At 45.7% G+C, this 20,381-nt stretch overlaps 1 protein-coding gene across 1 annotated transcript in view; it reads right to left on the reverse strand.

The window, feature by feature from the left end:
- MRAS (muscle RAS oncogene homolog) overlaps positions 1–20,381 on the reverse strand; it is a 137,999-nt gene that overhangs the window by 60,895 nt on the left and 56,723 nt on the right. The window contains exon 2 of the mRNA XM_029073953.2: positions 14,385–14,595. Coding sequence (XP_028929786.1) covers positions 14,385–14,577 — 193 coding nt within the window. The 5' untranslated portion in view covers positions 14,578–14,595. The remainder of the gene's footprint in view (positions 1–14,384; positions 14,596–20,381) is intronic.

Consider the following 20,381-nt stretch of genomic DNA (forward strand, 5'->3'; position numbering starts at 1 on the left):
GAACCTCGGTGCTTCTGACTCCCAGGCCCGTGCTCTATCCACTAAGCCGCACTGCTTCTCCAGTGCTGGGAAAAGAGGCCAGTGATCAGAGTGAACCTCCCTGAATGACATTTTAACCAAGAAGGAGCAACAACTCTTGCCTTGCTTGTGTTCAGATCAGTTGATTTCCTTCCCTTTGGCCCAGTTGTAACTAGATTCTGAGTCCAGAAGGACCCACAATGAAGTGTTTTTATCATGTCTGTCAGATACCCAGACCAAGGAAGTGTGTATATGTCTGTCTGTGTGCGTGTATGTGTGTGTGAGAGAGAGTTTTCGATGGGAGGGGTGCTGAGGGGCAGGAAAAGGGAGAATGGGGATGGGGTAAGCGACTGCCCTCTATCTAAGAGTGATGATGATGATGACTGTGGTATTTCTTAAGTGCTTACTATGTGCCAGGCACTGTACTAAGCACTGGGGTGGATACAAGCAAATCAAATTGGGCATAGTCCTGGTCCCACATGGGGCTCACAGTCTTAACCCCCATTTAACAGATGAGGCACCTGAGGTCCAGAAGTGAAGTGATTTGCCTAAGGTTACACAGCAGACAAAGGTGGAGCTTGGATTAAAACCCAGGTCTTCTGACTTGCAGGCCCATGCTCGATCCACTAGGCCAAGTTGCTTCTCCTCAATAAAGACAAGAAGGTTGGTTAAGTTTGACCTCTTTAAACTAAAGACCATGAAAATCAGCACAATGTTCCCTGTACACTGGAGTTTACTCTATAATGAGGGAGGCAAACATAAACACATTTACAACTAGGGAGTTTGCAAGTAAATGAATGGGCCGATATAACCTGTGAGCTAAGGAGGGTGTAAGTAAACTCATAAATGCTAGAGTTGGTTGGCAGGCTCAGGGTGCTGGGAAATTACCTGGGAAAAGCTTGTAGTTGTAGGAACAAGTTAATCAGATCAGGAACAGTCTGATCCCAGGCTAAGGGGAAGGAGAACAGGTATTTTTACAGATGAGGCACTGAGGCACAGAGAAGTTAAGTTACCATCTGGTAACTGATGGAGCCGGAATCAGAACCCAGGAATCCTGACTCCCAGACCTGTGTCCTTTCCACATTACTATGCCAACACTGCTAAAAGGAAAATAGCGTCTGCGATAACCTATGCAATGAGGAAGGCCAACCAGGCCTCTCTCTCTTCTTTGGTATAGATATCTGTGGTTCAGTATCATATTTGGCCTCACTAACATACCTCTTTGTACCAGAGAAGTTACTGAGATAAATGTGAATTGGCAGAAAGCAAGAGAGAAAGAGAGATAGAGAGAGAGAGAGGGTCTATGGGAGAAAGGGGAGTGCTTGCTTCGCCGCACAGCAGGCAGAGGAAAAAAGCATTTCTCCAAACTACTGCTTAAGTAAACAATTGAGTAACTGACATAGTTAGGCACAAATCTCTGAGAGGTGTAGAGAGAGACAGACAGACACACATAACTGTGAAGACAGGGTGGACTGGACTGGCCAGAAACCGGCTCCGTCACGCTAAAGGCCTCTTTAAAGCGTTGGGACAGACTACGATGGCCAGTCCTCAGAGACGTCAGCATTCCCCAGCCGTCAGCTCTGGGCAGTCACACACTGGTCATTGTTCCCACCCTCCCCCAGTCTGCTTGAGACTCTCCTCTCTCTCTCTTGGCTCAGTCTTTCTCCCTACAGGACAACCTTTGACCCCATAGATATTTTAACCCTGCTAAAACATTTGGGCTTTTGTGTGAAGAGCAATCATTCCAAACTGGCTGCTAAAACCTCCGCGCTGAATAAAAACAAACCCACACATATCCAACCTTCTGCCTGCGTGCAAGTGAAAGAAGAGGAATGGAACACCAAGTAGGGTATTCAAACACAAAGAAAATCATTGTGTAACAAGCTACAAACTGAATATATTATGTGTATTTTGTGTTGCGCTGTGTGTATTTTGTTTCCTTCTCTCTGCTCTTAACTCATGAGGCTCACACGCTTGCAGATCTGGAGGGCAGGCAGTTAAAGACACACTCACAGATCCACACATGCGCACACTGTCCCCCGCACGCCCAATACTGTGAGATAATCCCAGTAAAATTCCTCTCTCACTCACAAGAAGCAGCGTGACTTAGTAGATAGTAAATACAGCAAAGGTGATCTTTTGCCAAGTCACTTCACTTCTCTGCCTCAGTTACCTCATCTGTAAAATGGGAATTAAGGCCGTGAGCCCCCTGTGGGACAGAGACTGTGTCCAACCTGATTAGCTTGTACCTACCCCATTGGTTAGTAGAGTGCCTGGCACAGAGTAAGTGCTTCCCTCTGCTCCCTCTGCTGCCTCTCTACCGCCGCCCCCCCTTCACCTCCCCTCAGCTAAGCCCCCTTTTCCCCCTCTTTCCCTCTGCTCCTCCCCCTCTCCTTTCCCCTCCCCTCAGAACTGTACTCGTCCGCTCATCTGTATATATTTTTATTACCCTATTTTGTTAATGAGATGTACATCACCTTGATTCTATTTAATGCTATTGTTTTAATGAGATATACATCCCCTTGATTCTATTTATTGCTATTGCTGGTCGGCCTGTCTCCCCCGAATAGACTGTAAGCCCGTCAATGGGCAGGGACTGTATCTATCTGTTCCCCATTTGTACATTCCAAGCGCTTAGTACAGTGCTCTGCACATAGTAAGCGCTCAATAAATACTATTGAATGAATGAATGAATGCTTAACAAATACCATTTAAAAAACCAAAAAAACTCTAGTTTCACCAAAGTTTTGGGAAATGAGGAAAGCAATGTTGGGCTTGGGAGCTGAGGCCCCATATCCATTCATTCATTCATCCATTCATTCATTCATTCAATTGTATTTACTGAGCACTTACTGTGTGCAGAGCACTTTACTAAGCACTTGGGAGAGTACAGTACAACAATAAACAGATACATTCCCGGCTCACAATGAGCTTACAGTCTAGAAGCGGGGCGAATAAATTACAGATACATACATATGCACTGTGAGGCTGGGAGGGGGGGTGACCAAAGAGAGCAAGTCAGGGAGACACAGAAGGGGATGGGAGAAGAATGGGGGGCTTAGTTTGGGAAGGCCTCTCGGAGGAGATGTGCCTTCAGTAAGGTTTTGAAGTAGGAGGAGAGTAATTGTCTGTCGGATCTGAGGAAGGAAGGAGTTCGGGAGAGTAATTGTCTGTCGGATTTGAGGAGGGAAGGAGTTCCAGGCCAGAGGCAGGACATGGGAGAGGGGTCAGTGGCGATACAGATGAGATCGAGACACAGTGAGAAGGTTAGCATTATAGGAGCAAAGTGTGTGGACTGGGTTGTAGTAGGAGTGTAGCAAGGTGAGGTAGGAGGGGGCAACATGATTGACTGCTTTAAAGCCCATATAACATCACTGAGTATGATGTGGGTCAAAATCGTCTAAATACTGGTTTGTTGTTTTATTTTTAGAGTTCCACAAGAACATTGGAAAGGGAGAGGGGCCAGTGGGGTGATGGAGAGGGAGGGGTAGAAATTCCAGCAGTAGTTCCCAAATACCAAATGAGCCTTTGAAAGAGGGGTTGGATTGGAAGACACCGCAGATAGGGAAAGATGCCTTTTCTGAGAGATGCTAAGGAATTAGCCCCGGATCTTGAAGCAGTGACTTGGCTGGAGAAGCAGCAGGGCCTAGGGGCAAGAGCATGGACTTGGGAGTCAGAGGACATGGGTTCTAATTTCACCTCCACCACTTCAAAGCTCTCCATCACCTTGCCCCTTCCTACCTCACCTCCCTCCTCTCCTTCTGCGGCCCAGCCCGCACTCTCTGCTCCTCTGCTGCTAGCCTCCTTACTGTGCCTTGTTGTCCTCTATCCCGCCGTTGATCCCTGGCCCACATCCTACCTCTGGCCTGGAATGCCCTCCCTTCTCACATCCTCCAAACTAGCACACTTCCCCCCCTTCAAAGCCCTACTGAAAGCTCAACTCCTCCAGGAGGCCTTCCCAGGCTGAGCCCCCTCTTTTCCTCTGCCTCCTCCCTTCCCTATTGCCCCAACTCCTTCCCTCTGCTCTTCTCCCTCCCCTCCCTACAGCACTTGTGTATATATGTACATATTTATTATTCTATTTATTTTAATAATAATAACAAATACAATTGAATAAATTGCATGTATGTGAGCCAGAGACTGTGTCCCTCCTGATTACCTTCTACCTACACCAGTGCTTTCTACAGTGTCTGGCACATAATAATGTTGGTATTTGTTAAGAGCTATGTGCAAAGCACTGTTCTAAGCATTGGGGTAGACACAGGGTAATCAGGTTGTCCCACGTGGGGCTCACACTCTTAATCCCCATTTTACAGATAGGGTAACTGAGGCACAGAGAAGTTAAATGACTTGCCCACAGTCACAGAGCTGACAAGTGGCAGAGCTGGGATTCGAACCCATGACCTCTGACTCCCAAGCCCAGGCTCTTTCCACTGAGCCACGCTGCTTCTCCATTTTAATGATGTGTATATATCTATAATTCTATTCATTTATATTGATGCTACTGATGCCTGTCTACTTATTTTGTTTTGTTGTCTGTCTCCCCACTTTTAGACTGTGAGCACGTTGTTGGGTAGGGATTGTCTCTATTTGTTGCCAGATTGTATTTTCCAAGCACTTAGTACAGTGCTCTGCACACAGTAAGCACTCAATAAATACGACTGAATGAATGAACTTGTCTGTTGTGTCACCTTGGGCAAGTCACTTAAATTCTCTGTGCCTCAATTACTTCATCTGTAAAATGGGGATTAAGATTGTGAGTCCCATGTGGGACAGGGACTGTGTCCATCTTATTTACCTTGAATCTAGCCCAGCACTTAGAACAGTGCTTGACACATAGTACGTGCTTAACAAATACCATTATTATTACTATTATTATTGTTATTATTGGCCCACTGGTGGCTGAGGATGAGGAGGCCTCTCTGGTGTCATTGCTCAATTGCCAGTTGCACAAGGAAACACTGACCCTCCCGTATGACACTCACATCCCTAATGAAATTCTCGACATCTATCTTTTCAGATTTAGACTGGCTTATACAAGTTTCAACTCGTGTCTTGCTCCTTTACTGTAGCACGAAGTACTCTGTGTGGTAACAAAAATAATGATAATATCAAAAACTGTGGCATTTGTTAAGAGCTTACTATGTGCCAGGCACTGTACTAAGTGCTGGGGTGGAGAGAAGTTTTGGACGCAGTCCCTATTCCACGTGGGGCTCACGGTCCCAATCCCCATTTTACAGATGAAGTAACTGAGGCCTGGAGAAGTGAAGTGACTTGCCCAAGGTCATATGGCAGACACATGGCGGAGCCGGGATTAGAATCCGTGACCTTCCGACTCCCAGACCCATGCTCTATCCACTAGACCATGATGCTTCACTGTGCTCTGAGACCACCCTATAGGGTGTGAGAGATCAACCCAGGCCTGGCTCAGATGAGGTAAGTGGAAAAACCAGTCAACCAGATTTTTCTACTCGTACAACTAACCACTGCCTAGCCTTTCAAGAACACCAATTGATATAGAAGACTACAGGTGTTAGGACAGTGACATCTTTTGAAGTGATGCTGTCCCTAACATGCTTTGTGATACAGACTTGGCCATGGCTTTGAAAGAAAGCCCTGACTGTCTACTGCGATTTGATCACTGGTTAAGAATTCTATTTTTTAAATGGTATTTCTTAGGCTCTTACTATGTATCGAGCCCTGTTCTAAGTGCTGAGGTAGATACAAGTTCATCAGGCTGGAAACAGTCTCCATCCCACGAAGGGTTCACCGTCTAACTAGGAAGAACAGGTACTGAATCCCCATTGTGCAGTTGAGGAAACTAAGGCATAGAGAAGTGAAGTGACACACAGCAGGCAAGTGGTGGAGCCGGGATTAGAACCCAGGTCCTCTAATGCCCAGACCCCTGTTCCTTCCATGAGGCCACTAACCTTCTCGCTGTACCTTGATCTCATTCATCTCACCACCGACTTCTCACCCACATCCTAACTCCGTCCTGGAACGTCTCCTCATATCAGATGGATAATTGCTCTTCCCCACTTCTAAACCTTATTGAAGGCACATCTCCAGGAAGCCTTCCTTGACTTAGTCCTCCTCTTCTCCACTCCCTCTGCATTGCCCTGACTTGCTCCCTTCATCCATCCTCCCTCTCCTCCCCACAACACATATTTATCTATAATTTATTTATATTAATGTCTGTCTCCCTCTCCAGGGAATGTGTTTGTTGTTGTACTCTTCCAAGCGCTTAGTACAGTGCTTTGCACACAGTAAGCACTCAATAAATACGACTGAATGAATGAATGAAAGGCCAAGATGTTCACTAGCACAGCTTAATAAATGATATTACTACCAATGCTATTGGAAACTGTTGGATCCACCTCCTCTTAGATCTCAAATGGGCAGGGCTTGAGGAAAGACTGGGGATTTTGTGGGGCACTTAGGCCACCAGCCTGAGCTCTTCATTTTTTTTATAGTACTTGTTAAGCGTTTACTATGTGCCAAGCACTTTTCTAAACACTGGGGTTGATCCATTTTAGTCAGGTTGGACAGAGCTGATTTAGCGAGGTGGCCAGTATTTGGGGCAGGGTGAACTCTGGACAATTTCATTCACTCTTGTCTTTGGTTTCCTGGATCTGGGTGCGGGCACCACCTCTTGGGACACGTTCACAGAAAAGGAGCCTCCAAGCTCTTAGTTAATACTGATAACAATAGTAATAATGATTGTGGGATTTGTTAAGCACTTAGTATGTGCCAGGCACCTTACTAAGCACTGGGGTAGGCCCAAGTAAATCAGGTTGGACAGAGTCCCTGTGCCATGTGGGGCTCACAGTTTCAGTCCTCCTCTTAGAGATGAGGTAACAGGCACAGAGAAGTGAAATGACTTTCCCCAGGTCACACAGCATACAAATGGTGGAGCCAGGATTAGAACCCATGACCTTCTGGTTCCCAGGCCCATGCTCTATCCATTACACCATGCTGCTTCTCAGTTGTGTGACTATCTGGCTGCTTACAGCCTCTCCCCTTCACGTCACAGCTCACTACCCCCCATGGCCCCCTAGTCCACAAGCATCCCACTCTCACCATATCTACGGAGCCCTGCCCACTCTACAGCTGTGACCTGGCAGATTCTTGATAGGAGAACCCACGCTCAGGATGGTTTTTCCACTGGGTAGAATCAGGCACTAGGGAAGGGCCAAATCAGTTCCTATTTTCTTCTTCTTTGAAAACTGGCACTTGTGAGGCATCAACAGGGATTTTCTTAGGAAAATGGGCAAATAATGTTGGTTTCTTTAACCTGCAACTGGCTCTCAATAAGACCTTGGATTTAGAGAAAGTTTTTGTTTTTTCCATATGGTTTTGCATGACATTACATTTTGTCCTCACAATATCCTTGTCACTTAAGGAGAAGAAGATATTATTATCATCCCCATTTTGGGGGTGAGGCTACCGAGACCCAGAGAGATTCATTTTCTTACCTGATGGCGATACAGTGGGTGAAGGGCAAAGCTGGGACTAGAACCAGGCCTTATCATGGATGGCCCTGCCTCCTTGCTAATCCATCAATTGATTATCCCAACTCCTTGCTTCTCATTTCCCTCACTTAAAGTTCATTCATTCATTCATTCATTCATTCATTCATTCATTCATTCATTCATTCGTATTTATTGAACGCTTCCTATGTGCAGAGCACTGTACTAAGCACTTAGAATGTACAACTTGGCAACTGATAGAGATAATCCCTGCCCAAAGATGGTCTTACAGTCTGGGTTTCATCCCGAGTGGTAGGCTGGGTCAATCAATTGATGGGGAAACTAAAAACAGTTCTCAATTTATGGTTGAGGATCGCTCTGGTGATTGGTTCGGTGAGCAAAATTTGGTGGGGGAGGAGAGGAAGCTATTGCTAAAAATGAATTTCTGGGGATTATCGCTTATTGAGAGATGGCTATATTTTCCTAGATATACTTGGCAGAGTGTAAACTCCTTGTGGGCAGGGAACTTACCCCTTTCTTTATTCTGTTTTTCCCAAGTGCTTAGTAAAGTGTTCTGCAACAAGTGGATGCTCAATAAATACAGCTATCATTTCTCCTCCTCCTCCCAATACTTCTAGTGATACTTCTAATACTTCCCTACTTAAAGCTCACCTCCTCCAAGAGGCCTTCCCAGACTGAGCTCCCCCCTTTTCCCTTGGCTCCCTCTACCCCCCCTTCACCTCTCTGCAGCTAAACCCTCTTCTCCCCACTCTCCCTCTGCTCCTCCCCCTCTCCCATCCCATCCCCTCAGCACTGTACTCGTCTGTTCAACTGTATATATCTTCATCACCCTATTTATTTTGTTTAATGAGATGTACACCATCCTGATTCTATTTATTTGCTATTGTTTTAATGAGATGTTCTTCCCCTTGACTCTATTTATTGCCATTGTTCTTGTCTGTCCGTCTCCCCTGATTAGACTGTAAGCCCGGCAAAGGGCAGGGACTGTCTCTATCTGTTGCCGATTTGTACATTCCAAGTGCTTAGTACAGTGCTCTGCACATAGTAGGCGCTCAGTAAATACTATTGAATGAATGAATGAATGAATAGTGGTAAATTCTAGAGAGAACTAGGTTCATAGATTTGGGGAAGCTTTACAAAGGTTTGCAAGCACCATGAACTGTCATTCCGGAAGCCCCCAGATTTTGTCCTAAGCATCATCTAATCCTTCCTTTTTCTACATTATTGCTTTGAAAGGGGCCAAGGGACAGCAATTCAACTGTGTGTGTTAAAGAATATTTATTAAGCTCTTGTTACATGTCAAGCCCTGTTCTAAGCCCTGGGGTAGATTCAAGATAATCAGGTTGGACATAATAATTAATAATTATGGTATTTGTGATCAAACCCCATTTTACAGATGAGATAACTGAGGGACCGAGCAGTGAAGTGACTTGCCCAAGGTCACAGAGCTGACAAGTGGAGGAGTTGGGATTAGAACCCATGACCTTCTGATTCACAAGCCTACGATCTATCCACTTTGCCATGCTGCTTCTCTAGTCCCTGACCACATGTGGTTCACAGTCTAACAAGGAGAGAGAACTGGCATTCAATCTCCATTCTGCAGATGACGAAACTAAGTTCGTTCATTCATTCATTCATTCATTCATTCATTCATTCATTCATTCGTATTTATTGAGCGCTTACTATGTGCAGAGCACTGTACTACGCGCTTGCAATGTATAAATTGGAACCAGATAGAGACAGTCCCTGCTCTTTGACAGGCTTACAGTCTAATAGGGGGAGACAGACAAAAACAATAGCAATAAATAGAATCAAGGAGATGTACATTTCATTAACAAAATAAATAGGGTACTGAAAATATATACAGCTGAGCGGACGAGTACAGTGCTGAGGGGAGGGGAAGGGAGGGGGGAGGAGGAGAAGGAAAGGGGGGAAAAGAGGGCTTAGCTGAGGGGAGGTGAAGGGGGGGTAAAAGGGGAGCAGAGGGAGCAGAGGGAAAAGAGGGAGCTCAGTCTGGGAAGGCCTCTTGGAAGAGGTGAGCTCTAAGTAGGGTTTTGAAGAGGGGAAGAGAATTAGTTTGGCGGAGGAGAGAAGGGAGGGCATTCCAGGACTGCGGGAGGACATGGCCCAGGGGTCAACGGCGGGATAGGCGAGAACAGGGGACGGTGAGGAGGTGGGTGGCAGAGGAGCGGAGCGTAGAGGAGGTGGGTGGCAGAGGAGCGGAGCGTACGGGGTGGGCAGTAGAAAGAAGGAAGGGAGGAGAGGTAGTAGGGGGCAAGGTGATGGAGAGCCTTGAAGCCTAGAGTAAGTCACAGAGAAGTGTAGTGATTTGCCCAAGGTCACATAGCAGGGAACCGGTGGCACGGGGATTAGAACACAGATCCTCTGACTTTCCACTAGGCCGTGCTGCTTCTCGATTTCTCTCATTTTCATTTTCCTTTCTAACTCCTTAGTTCCAACTACAAATTCCCCCTGCAGACATCTCTGTTCCTGAAATTCTAAAGGAAAGCAAAGCAAAAAAAAAATCCACACAGACTAACATGTGTCCTGAGGTCAAGTAGCTTTGTAATTTCCAGCCAGCAGAAACAGGATTACTTTGTTGCCTCCAAAATTTCTTCCTTCTCCAGGCGAAGGAGTCAGTAATGGAACAGTGGCTTTATTTTGTTAGAAACAGGTTAGATGAATTTAATAATATAGTAGGGAACTGATTAACCAAGTATATTGTCTGGGGTTTAACAACTACCAAAAAGGAACAAAGAAAAAAAAAAGACAGCCTCCGATACCCGAGATAATACAGCCAAACTGGGCTTGACTGCAACAACTAGACAAAAATGAATTTGGATATCTGAAATGTGGATTAGCCAAAGAAGCCTCAGATTCTGGATTAAATTGCACTGGTTTAATTTGGGTCATAAAAATAGTTAGACCCAATTTAAAAACTCACATTTCAGAGGACTAAAATCCCAAGCCAGGTTTAAGCATTCTCATTTTCAACCTGCTTTGTGAAAGTCTCAGTCCCCAGCTTTGTAATGTCTGTCCCCTCCCCCTGTAGACTGTAAGGTTCTTGAGGGCAGGGATTGGGTTTACCAACTTTACTGTATTGCACTTTCCCAAGTGCTAAATACAGTGTACTGCACGCAGTAAGAGCTTCAACAAATACCACTGAATTGATAGAATTGATAACTCTCTCTTCACCCCCTTCTTCCCAATCTACACTTGTGGCTTCTCTCAATCTCACCTTCAAACTGTACCTCACTCTTTTCTCTCCCACCCCAGCCCCTGGTTCACACCCTTCCCCCCCTCAGTGCCCCCCAACTCCATCAGCCCTTCCAAAATAAAATCCCCCTCCCTCCTAGAAGACTTCCCCGATTTATTCACAACTTTCCAGTCCCATCTCCCCATTACCCTCTGCACTGATGTACACTTGTATGTTCTAATTTGTACATATTTATCTGTATAGGGAGTTATTTCTTCAGCCAATTCATCCTGATGAATTTGTTCCGTTTCCCACTTTATCCTTGTTCTTACCCTTCCTTTCACTTTGGCAGTCATGTTTGCCAACTTGCCTCATTAAATTGTAAGCTCTGTGATGGCAGAGAATGTGTGTCCTCTTTCTACTGGACTCTCCCAAGTGCTTAGTACAGTGTCTAGTACTAAGTAGGTGCCTAATAAACTGATTAGCACAGAATTCTCTTCACTCATCACATGGGTTGACTCTCTCTCCAATGACCAGGATTAGGATAATATTGTACCCGAAGCCTGCTGACTTTTATTTTATTCTGGTTTTCTAACGGCATCACGACTTCTGCTCCTAAAGCAAGTATTATTACTTGGCAGCTGCATGAGTCTTTCATTACGGCGTTTTTCAAAAAAGGCAAGCCGCCCATGGGTTTGAACTTTATTTTTGACAGCATATCCTGCTCTGCGGTTTCTTATCGTTCTCGAGCGCTTGCCTTTAAAATCGCAACACATTAGCCCAGTTCTAACCACCAGAGTTCATTTTTCTCTCACCTCCCTTTTGTTGAACACAGAGGAAAATGACAGAAGCCAGATCACTGTGGCATGTGTGGAAGACAAGCACTGTGCTGGGGAGCTATCAAACATGGATTGAAGCATTCCACTAATCACGGGAACAATGTGGCTTTGTCAGGATGCTAGAAGTGATACCAAAAGAGTCATTTAACGAATATAAAAATTCCAGCTCTCTGACGAATATGATTTTCCTCTGCATTTTAGCCCGGTAAGGAGGTTCTTGATGTTTGCAGCCGCCAAACACCTAGGCGTGACTTGGAGACAAACGGAGAAGCAGCTAGTGGAAAGAGCCTGGGCCCGGGAGTCAGAGGATCTGAGTCCGAATCCCGGCTATGCCACTTGTCTGCTGTGTGACCTTAAGTCACTTCACTTCTCTGGGACTCAGTTACCTCATCTGTAAAAATGGGAATTGAGAATTCAGCATTCTTTATTATTATTATTATTCCCTGCCCACAAGGAGCTAATACTCTAAAGGGGAAGGAGCACTATCTATTAGATAAGCTTACAGGTCTGTGAGTCGGAGGGACCTGGGTTCTAATGCCAGCTCTGCCTCTTCATCATCATCATCAGTGATATTTACTGAATACTTACTAAGTGCAGAGCACTGTATTAAGCGCCTGGGAGAGTTCAATACAGCAGAGTTGGCAGACACCTTCTCTGCGTACAATGAGCCACTTGCCTACGGTGCGACCTTAAGTAAATTAAAGTCTCTGTGCTACAGTTTCACAATCTGTAAAATGGGGACTGGATACCTGTTCTCCCTCCCACTTACACAGCGAGTCCCAAACACGACAGGGACTGTGTTTGACCTGATCACCTCGTTTAACCCCAGAGCATAGCACAGTCCTTGACACAGTGCTTAACGAACGCTAAAATTAAATTAAATTATTAAATGAATTCTCACCCATATTGCCAGAATGCGGCCATCTGTATTGTCCTAACAATGCAAATACACTCATGCCCCCAGTCTAAAGAAAACCAAACAGGATGCTTAATGACAATCAGGCAGGGTCTTGAAAGAAATGAAATGAGCCCCTCTTTCTGCTCTGTCTAGTCCTGCTGTTGGTTTTTCAGAGAAATGTGTCTGTGGGGTAACTGTAATTGCATGCAAGGTTTTCTCTTCTTAGCCAAAACCACAGCTGAGAGAGGGTGCAAATTTGAAGGCTTTTTTTGGCCCCGGGATTCCTTAGTTCCTGGGAGACTCAGTTATCACAGGCAGTGGTCAATTGTGAGACCCAGAGAAGGAAGGAATCTTCAAAGGGTGGGCAAGAGCACTGACTCCTGGCCAAGGCCTCTCAGACCGCGAAACAACATTTCAGACAAGTTGCTGGGGCTACAGAGTCCAAGACCCTGCATTCTCCTTCCGAGATGAGCAGTTACAGCCTCTCTCCGTCAAAGACTCCTCACCAAAACGCTCCTGGATTTGAGATTGTGACTCTCTAAAGCCTCAGTGATATAATTGGCTTAGCCAATGGACAGTATACACACCAACATTATTATTACTGCTGTAATTAGCAATAACAACAATGATAATTAGGAAGCAGCATGGCCTAGTGAAAGAGCCCGGGCCCAGAAGTCAGAGGACCTGAGTTCTAATCCCAGCTCTGCCACTTGTCCGCTGTGTGACCTTGGGTAAGTCACTTCACTTCTATGGTGCCTCGGTTTCCTCATCAGCAAAATGAGGATTAAATTCCACTCCCTCCTACTTACCTTGTATCTACCCTAATAATAATAATGTTGGTATTTGTTAAGCGCTTACTATGTGCCGAGCACTGTTCTAAGCGCTGGGGTAGACATAGGGGAATCAGGTTGTCCCACGTGGGGCTCACAGTCTTAATCCCCATTTTACAGATGAGGGAACTGAGGCCCAGAGAAGTTAAGTGACTTGCCCACAGTCACACAGCCGACAAGTGGCAGAGCTGGGATTCGAACTCATGAGCCCTGACTCCAAAGCCCATGCTCTTTCCACTGAGCCACGCCCATTCAGCACAGTGCTAGCCCGATTAAGCCCTCTTTTCCCCGACTCACTCTCCTTTCTGTGTTGTCTGTGCATTTCTCTCTGTGACCCTTGGACATTTGATATTTGCCCCACCCTTATGTACAGATCTTTAAATTATATATTACAAAATGTCTGTCTCCCCCTCTAGACTGCAAGCTCACTGTGGGCAGGGAATGTGCCTAATTCTGTTCTACTGTGCTCTCCCAAGTGCTTAGTACAGTGCTTGGCACATAGTAAGCGCTCAATAAATATGATTGATTGGCACATAGTACGAGCTTACCAAATGCCATTATTAATGAATGAATTAATAAGACTGATATTATTACTGATACTATTAACGATTGTGGGATTTGTTATGTACTTTGTGCCAAGAACTGTACTAAGCACTGAAGTAGATAGCTCATCAGGTTAGACACAGTCCTTGACCTACATGACACTCACAGTCTAAAATGGAAGGAGAACAGGTATTTAATCCCGCTTTTACAGATAAGGAAATGGCGATCCAATCCGTCAGTCAGTTAATCGTAATTACTGGGTGCTTATTGTACTCAGAGCACTGTACTAAGTACTTGGGAGAGTACCTATAACAATATAACGGATAAGTTCCCTTCGCACAACGAGTTTACAGTCTAGATCTAGAGAAGTGAAGTGATTTGACCAAGGTCCCACAGCAGACAAGAGGCAGGGTCAGGATGAGAACCCAAGTCCTCTGACTCCCAGGCCCGGGATCTTTCCTCTAGATCCTGCAGCTCTTTTTCCCACTCACCCATCAGCAACCCCCCACCCCTCTACACCCCACGGTCCGCTCCATCTTAGCACAGATCAAAGCTGCGAAACAGGCTCACCGTCCAGGATGGCCCACTGGCCGTCAATCTCGGTGTGCTTCAGGTAGGAGTCCTCGATGGTGGGGTCGTAGTCAGGCACAAAGATCTTCTGGAAAAACTGAATGGTCAGGGCGCTCTTGCCCACGCCGCCATCTCCCACCACCACCAGTTTGTACGTGGGGAGATTGTCGCTCGGGACAGCACTGGTCGCCATATTTCCTGCGGGGCAGACCTGGGGGAACAAGAGATGGTGGTTAGATCTCAGGCAAGGAGGGCTTTGACCTAGGGGAGGAAGAAACCTACTCATCCCAGTTCCCCCACCTCCGTGGCAGAATCGTGCAATGAATCAACCGATCAATTGGATTTACTCAGCTCTTACTATGTGCAGAGTATTTTCCTTAGTACCTGGAACAGTGCATACAACAGAATTAGCAGACAGTTCCCTGCCCATAATGGGCTTATTGAGTGCTTACTCTATGCAGACTATTGTACTAAACTCTTGAGAGAGTATAATACAACAGAAGTAGCAGACATATTCCCTGTTCATAGTAAGCTTAGTGTACAGAACACTGTACTGAGGGCTTGGGAGAGTACAATACAAAAGAGTTGGTAGACATGCGCACTCTCAATCATTCGTTTCAATTGAGCTCTTACTTTTTTATTATTATTTTTTATGGTATTTAAATGCTTACTATGTGTCAAGCATTGTACTAAGCACTGGAGTAGATACAAGCTAATAAGGACGGACACAGCCCCTGTCCTACATGAACTCCCAGCTTTAATCCCCATTTTACAGATGAGGTTACTGATGAGGCCCAGAGAAGTTAAATACTTGCCCAAGTTCACATAGCAGACAAAAGCAGAGCTGGGATGATGATGATTATTATTAATAACCCAAGTCCTCTGACTCCCAGGCCCATTCTCTTTCCACTAGGCTCCACTCCTTCTCTATTCTGTGCATTGGACTGTTCTAAGCGCTATGGAGACTATGAGAGAGTTTACTGGACACAATCACTACCCTTAAGAAACTCAAAATCTAGCATGTAAGGCAGAAGCAAAAATATAATACGAAAAGGAGGGAATAACAGAGTATATTTTTTAAAAAAGCATTCCAACTACATTTTTACCTACAAATTCTCCCAAGAGGAAGACACAAGAGCAAATAAAGGAACCACCACCTTTCAAATTTAATTGTACATATGTGACTTTAATAGCAAAACAATCACAAACTCAGTGAACTACTGGTTTAACACTGCTGGCAAGCCTAGCAATTTGGATCCCCTGAAATAAGAGCCTGTCCTCTGAAACAATAATAATAACATTGGTATTTGTTAAGCGCTTACTATGTGCAGAGCACTGTTCTAAGCGCTGGGGTAGATACAGGGCAATCGGGTTGTCCCACGTGAGGCTCACAGTTAATCCACATTTTACAGATGAGGTAACTGAAATACCGAAACTTAAATACTGAAAACACTGAAACTGAAATACTGAAGGCAAGAAGCAGCATGGCCTAGTAGAAAGAGCATGGACCTAGTAGAAATACCATAAATCGCAGCTCTGCCAATTGCTTGCTCTGTGACCTTGAACAAATCACTTAATTTCTCAGCACCTCAGTTTTCTCAAATGTAAAATGGGGTTAACGCCTACTCCCTCCATCTTAGAATGTGAGCCTCTTGTGAGACAGGAACTGTGTCCACCCCGACAAACCCATATCTACCCCAGTTCGTAGAACGGTGCTTGACACATAGAAAGCACTTAACAAATACCATTAAAAAAAGACTCGATCTTCTGAATCTTTACTAGAAAGGGGCTTCAGGAGAGGAACGAATGCCTGGGTCCGATTTTCAATGTTGGCCCTGCTCCAGGGCCCACGCTGGGTTTCTGGCATCCCCTGTCTCCTTTTCTTTCTCTTTGGTGCCAAGGCAAGGCTGAACGTGACAACTAGGCTGAAATCCAGGCCAGAGTGTGAGTTTCCTGTATCGATGTCCATTTTCACAACGGAAGTAAAATTTCCAATGGCCAACTGTTAACTGTTCCTCAAAAGCAAGGGCAAGGAGAGAGGAGAGAGAAAAAACCCCAAAACACAAACACACACACAGAGCAAAGCTCCTTGAGGGAAAGGAGTCAGCCAGTCATATCGATGGAGGGCTTACTGTGTGCAGAGCATTGTACTAAGCACTTGGGAGAGCACGATATAGTGATATAACATATTCCCTGCCCACAACGAACTTACAGTCTAGAAGGGGAGACAGATATTAATATAAATGCACATAAATGCTTTGGGGTTGGGAGGGGGGATGAATAAAGTGAGCAAGTCAGGTGACATAGAAGGGAGCGGGAGAAGAGGAAAGGAAGGCTTAGTCAGGGAAGGCCTCTTGGAGGAGTTGCGCCTTCATTAAGGTTTGGAAGTGGGGGAGAGTACTTGTCTGTTGGATAGGAAGAGGGAGGGTGTTCTGGGCCAGAGGCAGGACTTGGGTGAGAGGTCGGTGGCGAGACAGTGTTCGAGGTACAGTGAGAAGGTTGGCATTAGAGGAGTGAAGTGTGTGGGCTGGGTTGAAGTAGGAGAGTAGCCAAGTGAGGTAGGAGGGGCCAAGTAGATTAAGTGCTTTAGAGCGAATGCTGAGGAGTTTCATTTGATGCAGAGGTGGATAGGCAACTACTACAGATTCTTGAGGAGTGGGGAAACAAGGACTGAAGGGTTTTGTAGAAAAATGATCTGGGCAGCAGAGTGAAGTATGGACTAGAGTGGGGAGAGACAGGAGGTCAGGAAGGGGCCTAGTCTAGTCCCAAGGAAGAATTGGGACCAGTGCAAAACATGAACTGATCATAATAATAATGTTGGTATTTGTTAAGCGCTTACTATGTGCAGAGCACTGTTCTAAGCACTGGGGTAGATACAGTGTAATCAGGTTGTCCCACGTGAGGCCAACAGTCTTAATCCCCATTTTACAGATGAGGTAACTGAGGCACAGAGAAGTGAAGTGACTTGCCCACAGTCACACAGGCGACAAGCGGCAGATCCGGGATTCAAACCCATGACCTCTGACTCCCAAGCCCTTGCTCTTTTCACTGAGCCACGCTGCTTCTCTTCTCTGGGGGAGCCAGAAGCAAACTCTCCCCCTCCCTATTTAAGCCTTCCTCCAGCCACTGGGAGTTTTCCTGGCACTCTTTGTGGGATATGAGGTTTTGGAGCACTGAAGTGAGCAGACAGGGAAAGGACAGGAGAAAGGGGGAAGGGGGTCTTCAAAAGCTACACCAAAGGGATGGAGAGGGCCAGGAAACAAACATACAGTTTACGCTCAGAAGCAGTGTGGCCTAGTGGAAAGAGCATGGGCCTGGGAGTTAGAGGACCTGGGTTCTAATTCCGGCTCTGCCACTTACCTGCTTAGTGACCTTGGACAAGTCACTTCACTTCTCGGTGCTTTCGTTCACTCTTCTGCAAAATTGGGATTCAATACCTGTTCTCCCTGCCTCACATGAGTCCCATGTGGGAAAAGGACTCTGCCTGACCTAATAATCATATATTTCCATTTGTCTATGTGACCTTGAGCAAGTCACTTCACTTCTCTGTGCCTGTTTCCTCATCTGTAAAATGGTGATTAAATCCTCCTCCCTATCATTCAATAGTATTTATTGAGTGCTTACTATGTGACAAGCACTCCCTATCCTACTTAGACTGTGAGCCCCACGTGGGATAGGGACTATGTCTAGCCAGAAACAGCATGGCCTAGTGGAAAGAGCCTGGGCTTGGGAGTCGTGGGTTCTAATGCTGGCTCCACCACTTGTCAGCTGAGCGACTTTGGGTGAGTCACTTCACTTCTCTGTGCCTCAGTTACCTAGTTTGTAAAATGGGGATTAAATAATAATAATAATAATGTTGGTATTTGTTAAGCGCTTACTATGTGCCGAGCACTGTTCTAAGCGCTGGGGTAGACATAGGGGAATCAGGTTGTCCCACGTGGGGCTCACAGTCTTAATCCCCATTTTACAGATGAGGGAACTGAGGCACAGAGAAGTTAAGTGACTCGCCCACAGTCACACAGCCGACAAGTGGCAGAGCTGGGATTCGAACTCATGAGGCCTGACTCCAAAGCCCATGCTCTTTCCACTGAGCCACGCTGCTTCTCCAAAGATTGTGAGCCCTACCTGGGACAACCCGATTACCTTGTATCTCCCCCAGTTTACCTTGTATCTCCCTCGGTGCTTAGAACAGTGCTTGGCACATAGTAAGCGTTTAACAAATGCCATCATTATTATTATCTTCTATCTACCTCAGCGCTTATCATAGTGGTTCTGACATAGTAAGCACTTGACAAGTACCATATTTATAAATACATCAATCCCAGCATTTAGTACATACTAAATGCTCAACAAATACTATTATATTGATTTTGATGTTGATGATGTTGATAACATCAAATTGCCTACTTAGAGAAAGTAAGTATAAGAGTTGAGTTGAGGAGGAGTGGGATATGGATTAGGAGATGCACAGGTCCCCATTAAACAAGGCAATACCTTCAAGCACAACAGTACTGGTGAAAATCTAGATATCGGGTTGACTTTGTCCACCTCAAGTTCATCCTGGCGTGCTGTAACTCTACCCTCCCCTCTGCCAGGCAAAATTATTTCTCCATCCTTATTGACACCAATGCCCATTGCCCTCGCCAGTTCTTCCGAACATTTAGCTCCTTCCTCAAACCCCCTGCCCCATCCCACCTCCCCCATTCCTTGCCCCAATAACCTGGCCACCTGCTTTACTGAGAAAATTGAAACTAGCAGAGGTGATCTCAGACATGATCTCTCTAAAATCCCTCCCTCCCTCCTCCTGCCCTTTCTCTAACTTTCCCATCTTTCCCAGCAGTGTCTCTAGAGGAGAACTCCCGCCTTCTCTCAAAATCCACCCCCTCTACCTGTACAAATGACCCATCCCTTTGCAACTTATCAAAACATTTGCCTCTTCCCTTCTTTCCTCTCTGAATGCTATCTTTAACTGTTTGCTTTTTAATGTCTTCTTCCCCACTGCTTTCAAACATGCCCATGTCTCCCTTATCCTAAAAAAACCCTCCCTTAACCCCACAGCTCCCTCCACCTATCACCTCATCTCTCTCCTACCATTCCTAAACCCACTGTCTCTTCCAATTCCCTCCTTAACTACCCCCAATCTGACTTTCCTTTCACTCCACAGAAACTGCCCTCTCAAAGGTCACCAGTTATCAACTTTTTGCCAAATCCAACTGACTCTATTCCATTCTAGCCCTCCTCAACTCTCAGCTGCTTTTGACATGCCGCCCAACCCCTTCTCCTGGAAACGTTACCCAACATCGGCTTCACTAACATGGATCTCTCCTGATTTTCCTCCTATTTCTCTAGCTGCTTATTTTCAGTCTTTTTTTCAGGATCCTCCTATGCTTCCCACCCCCTAGCTGTTTATGCCCCTCAAAACTCTGTACTGGGTCCCCTTCGAGTCTCCAGTTACACCCACTCCCTTGGAGAACTCATTCACTCCCATGGCTTCAACTAAAACGTCTATGAGGATGATTCCCAAATCTACATTTCCAGCCCGGATCTCTCTCCCTCACTGCAGTCTCACATTTTCTCCTGCCTTCAAGACACCTCTACTTGGATAATAATAATGTTGGTATTTGTTAAGCGCTTACTATGTGCTGACCACTGTTCTAAGCACTGGGGTAGATGCAGGGTAATCAGGTTGTCTCACATGAGGCTCACAGTCTTAATCCCCATTTTACAGATGAGGTAACTGAGGCACTGAGAAGTTAAGTGACTTGCCCTAAGTCACTCAGCTGACAGGTGGTGGAGCCAGGATTAGAACCCATGACCTCTGATTCCTAAGCCTGTGCTCTTTCCACTGAGCCATGCTGCTTCTCTTGGATGTCCTGCCATCACATTAAATTTAACAAATCTCAAACAGAATTCCTTGTCTTCCCACCCAAACCCTGTCCTTCCCCTGACTTTCCCATCACTGTATTCCGTCATTCATTCAATAGTATTGAGTGCTTA

Source organism: Ornithorhynchus anatinus, chromosome 1 (genome assembly GCF_004115215.2).
Source record: "Ornithorhynchus anatinus isolate Pmale09 chromosome 1, mOrnAna1.pri.v4, whole genome shotgun sequence".
Taxonomy (NCBI): domain Eukaryota; kingdom Metazoa; phylum Chordata; class Mammalia; order Monotremata; family Ornithorhynchidae; genus Ornithorhynchus; species Ornithorhynchus anatinus.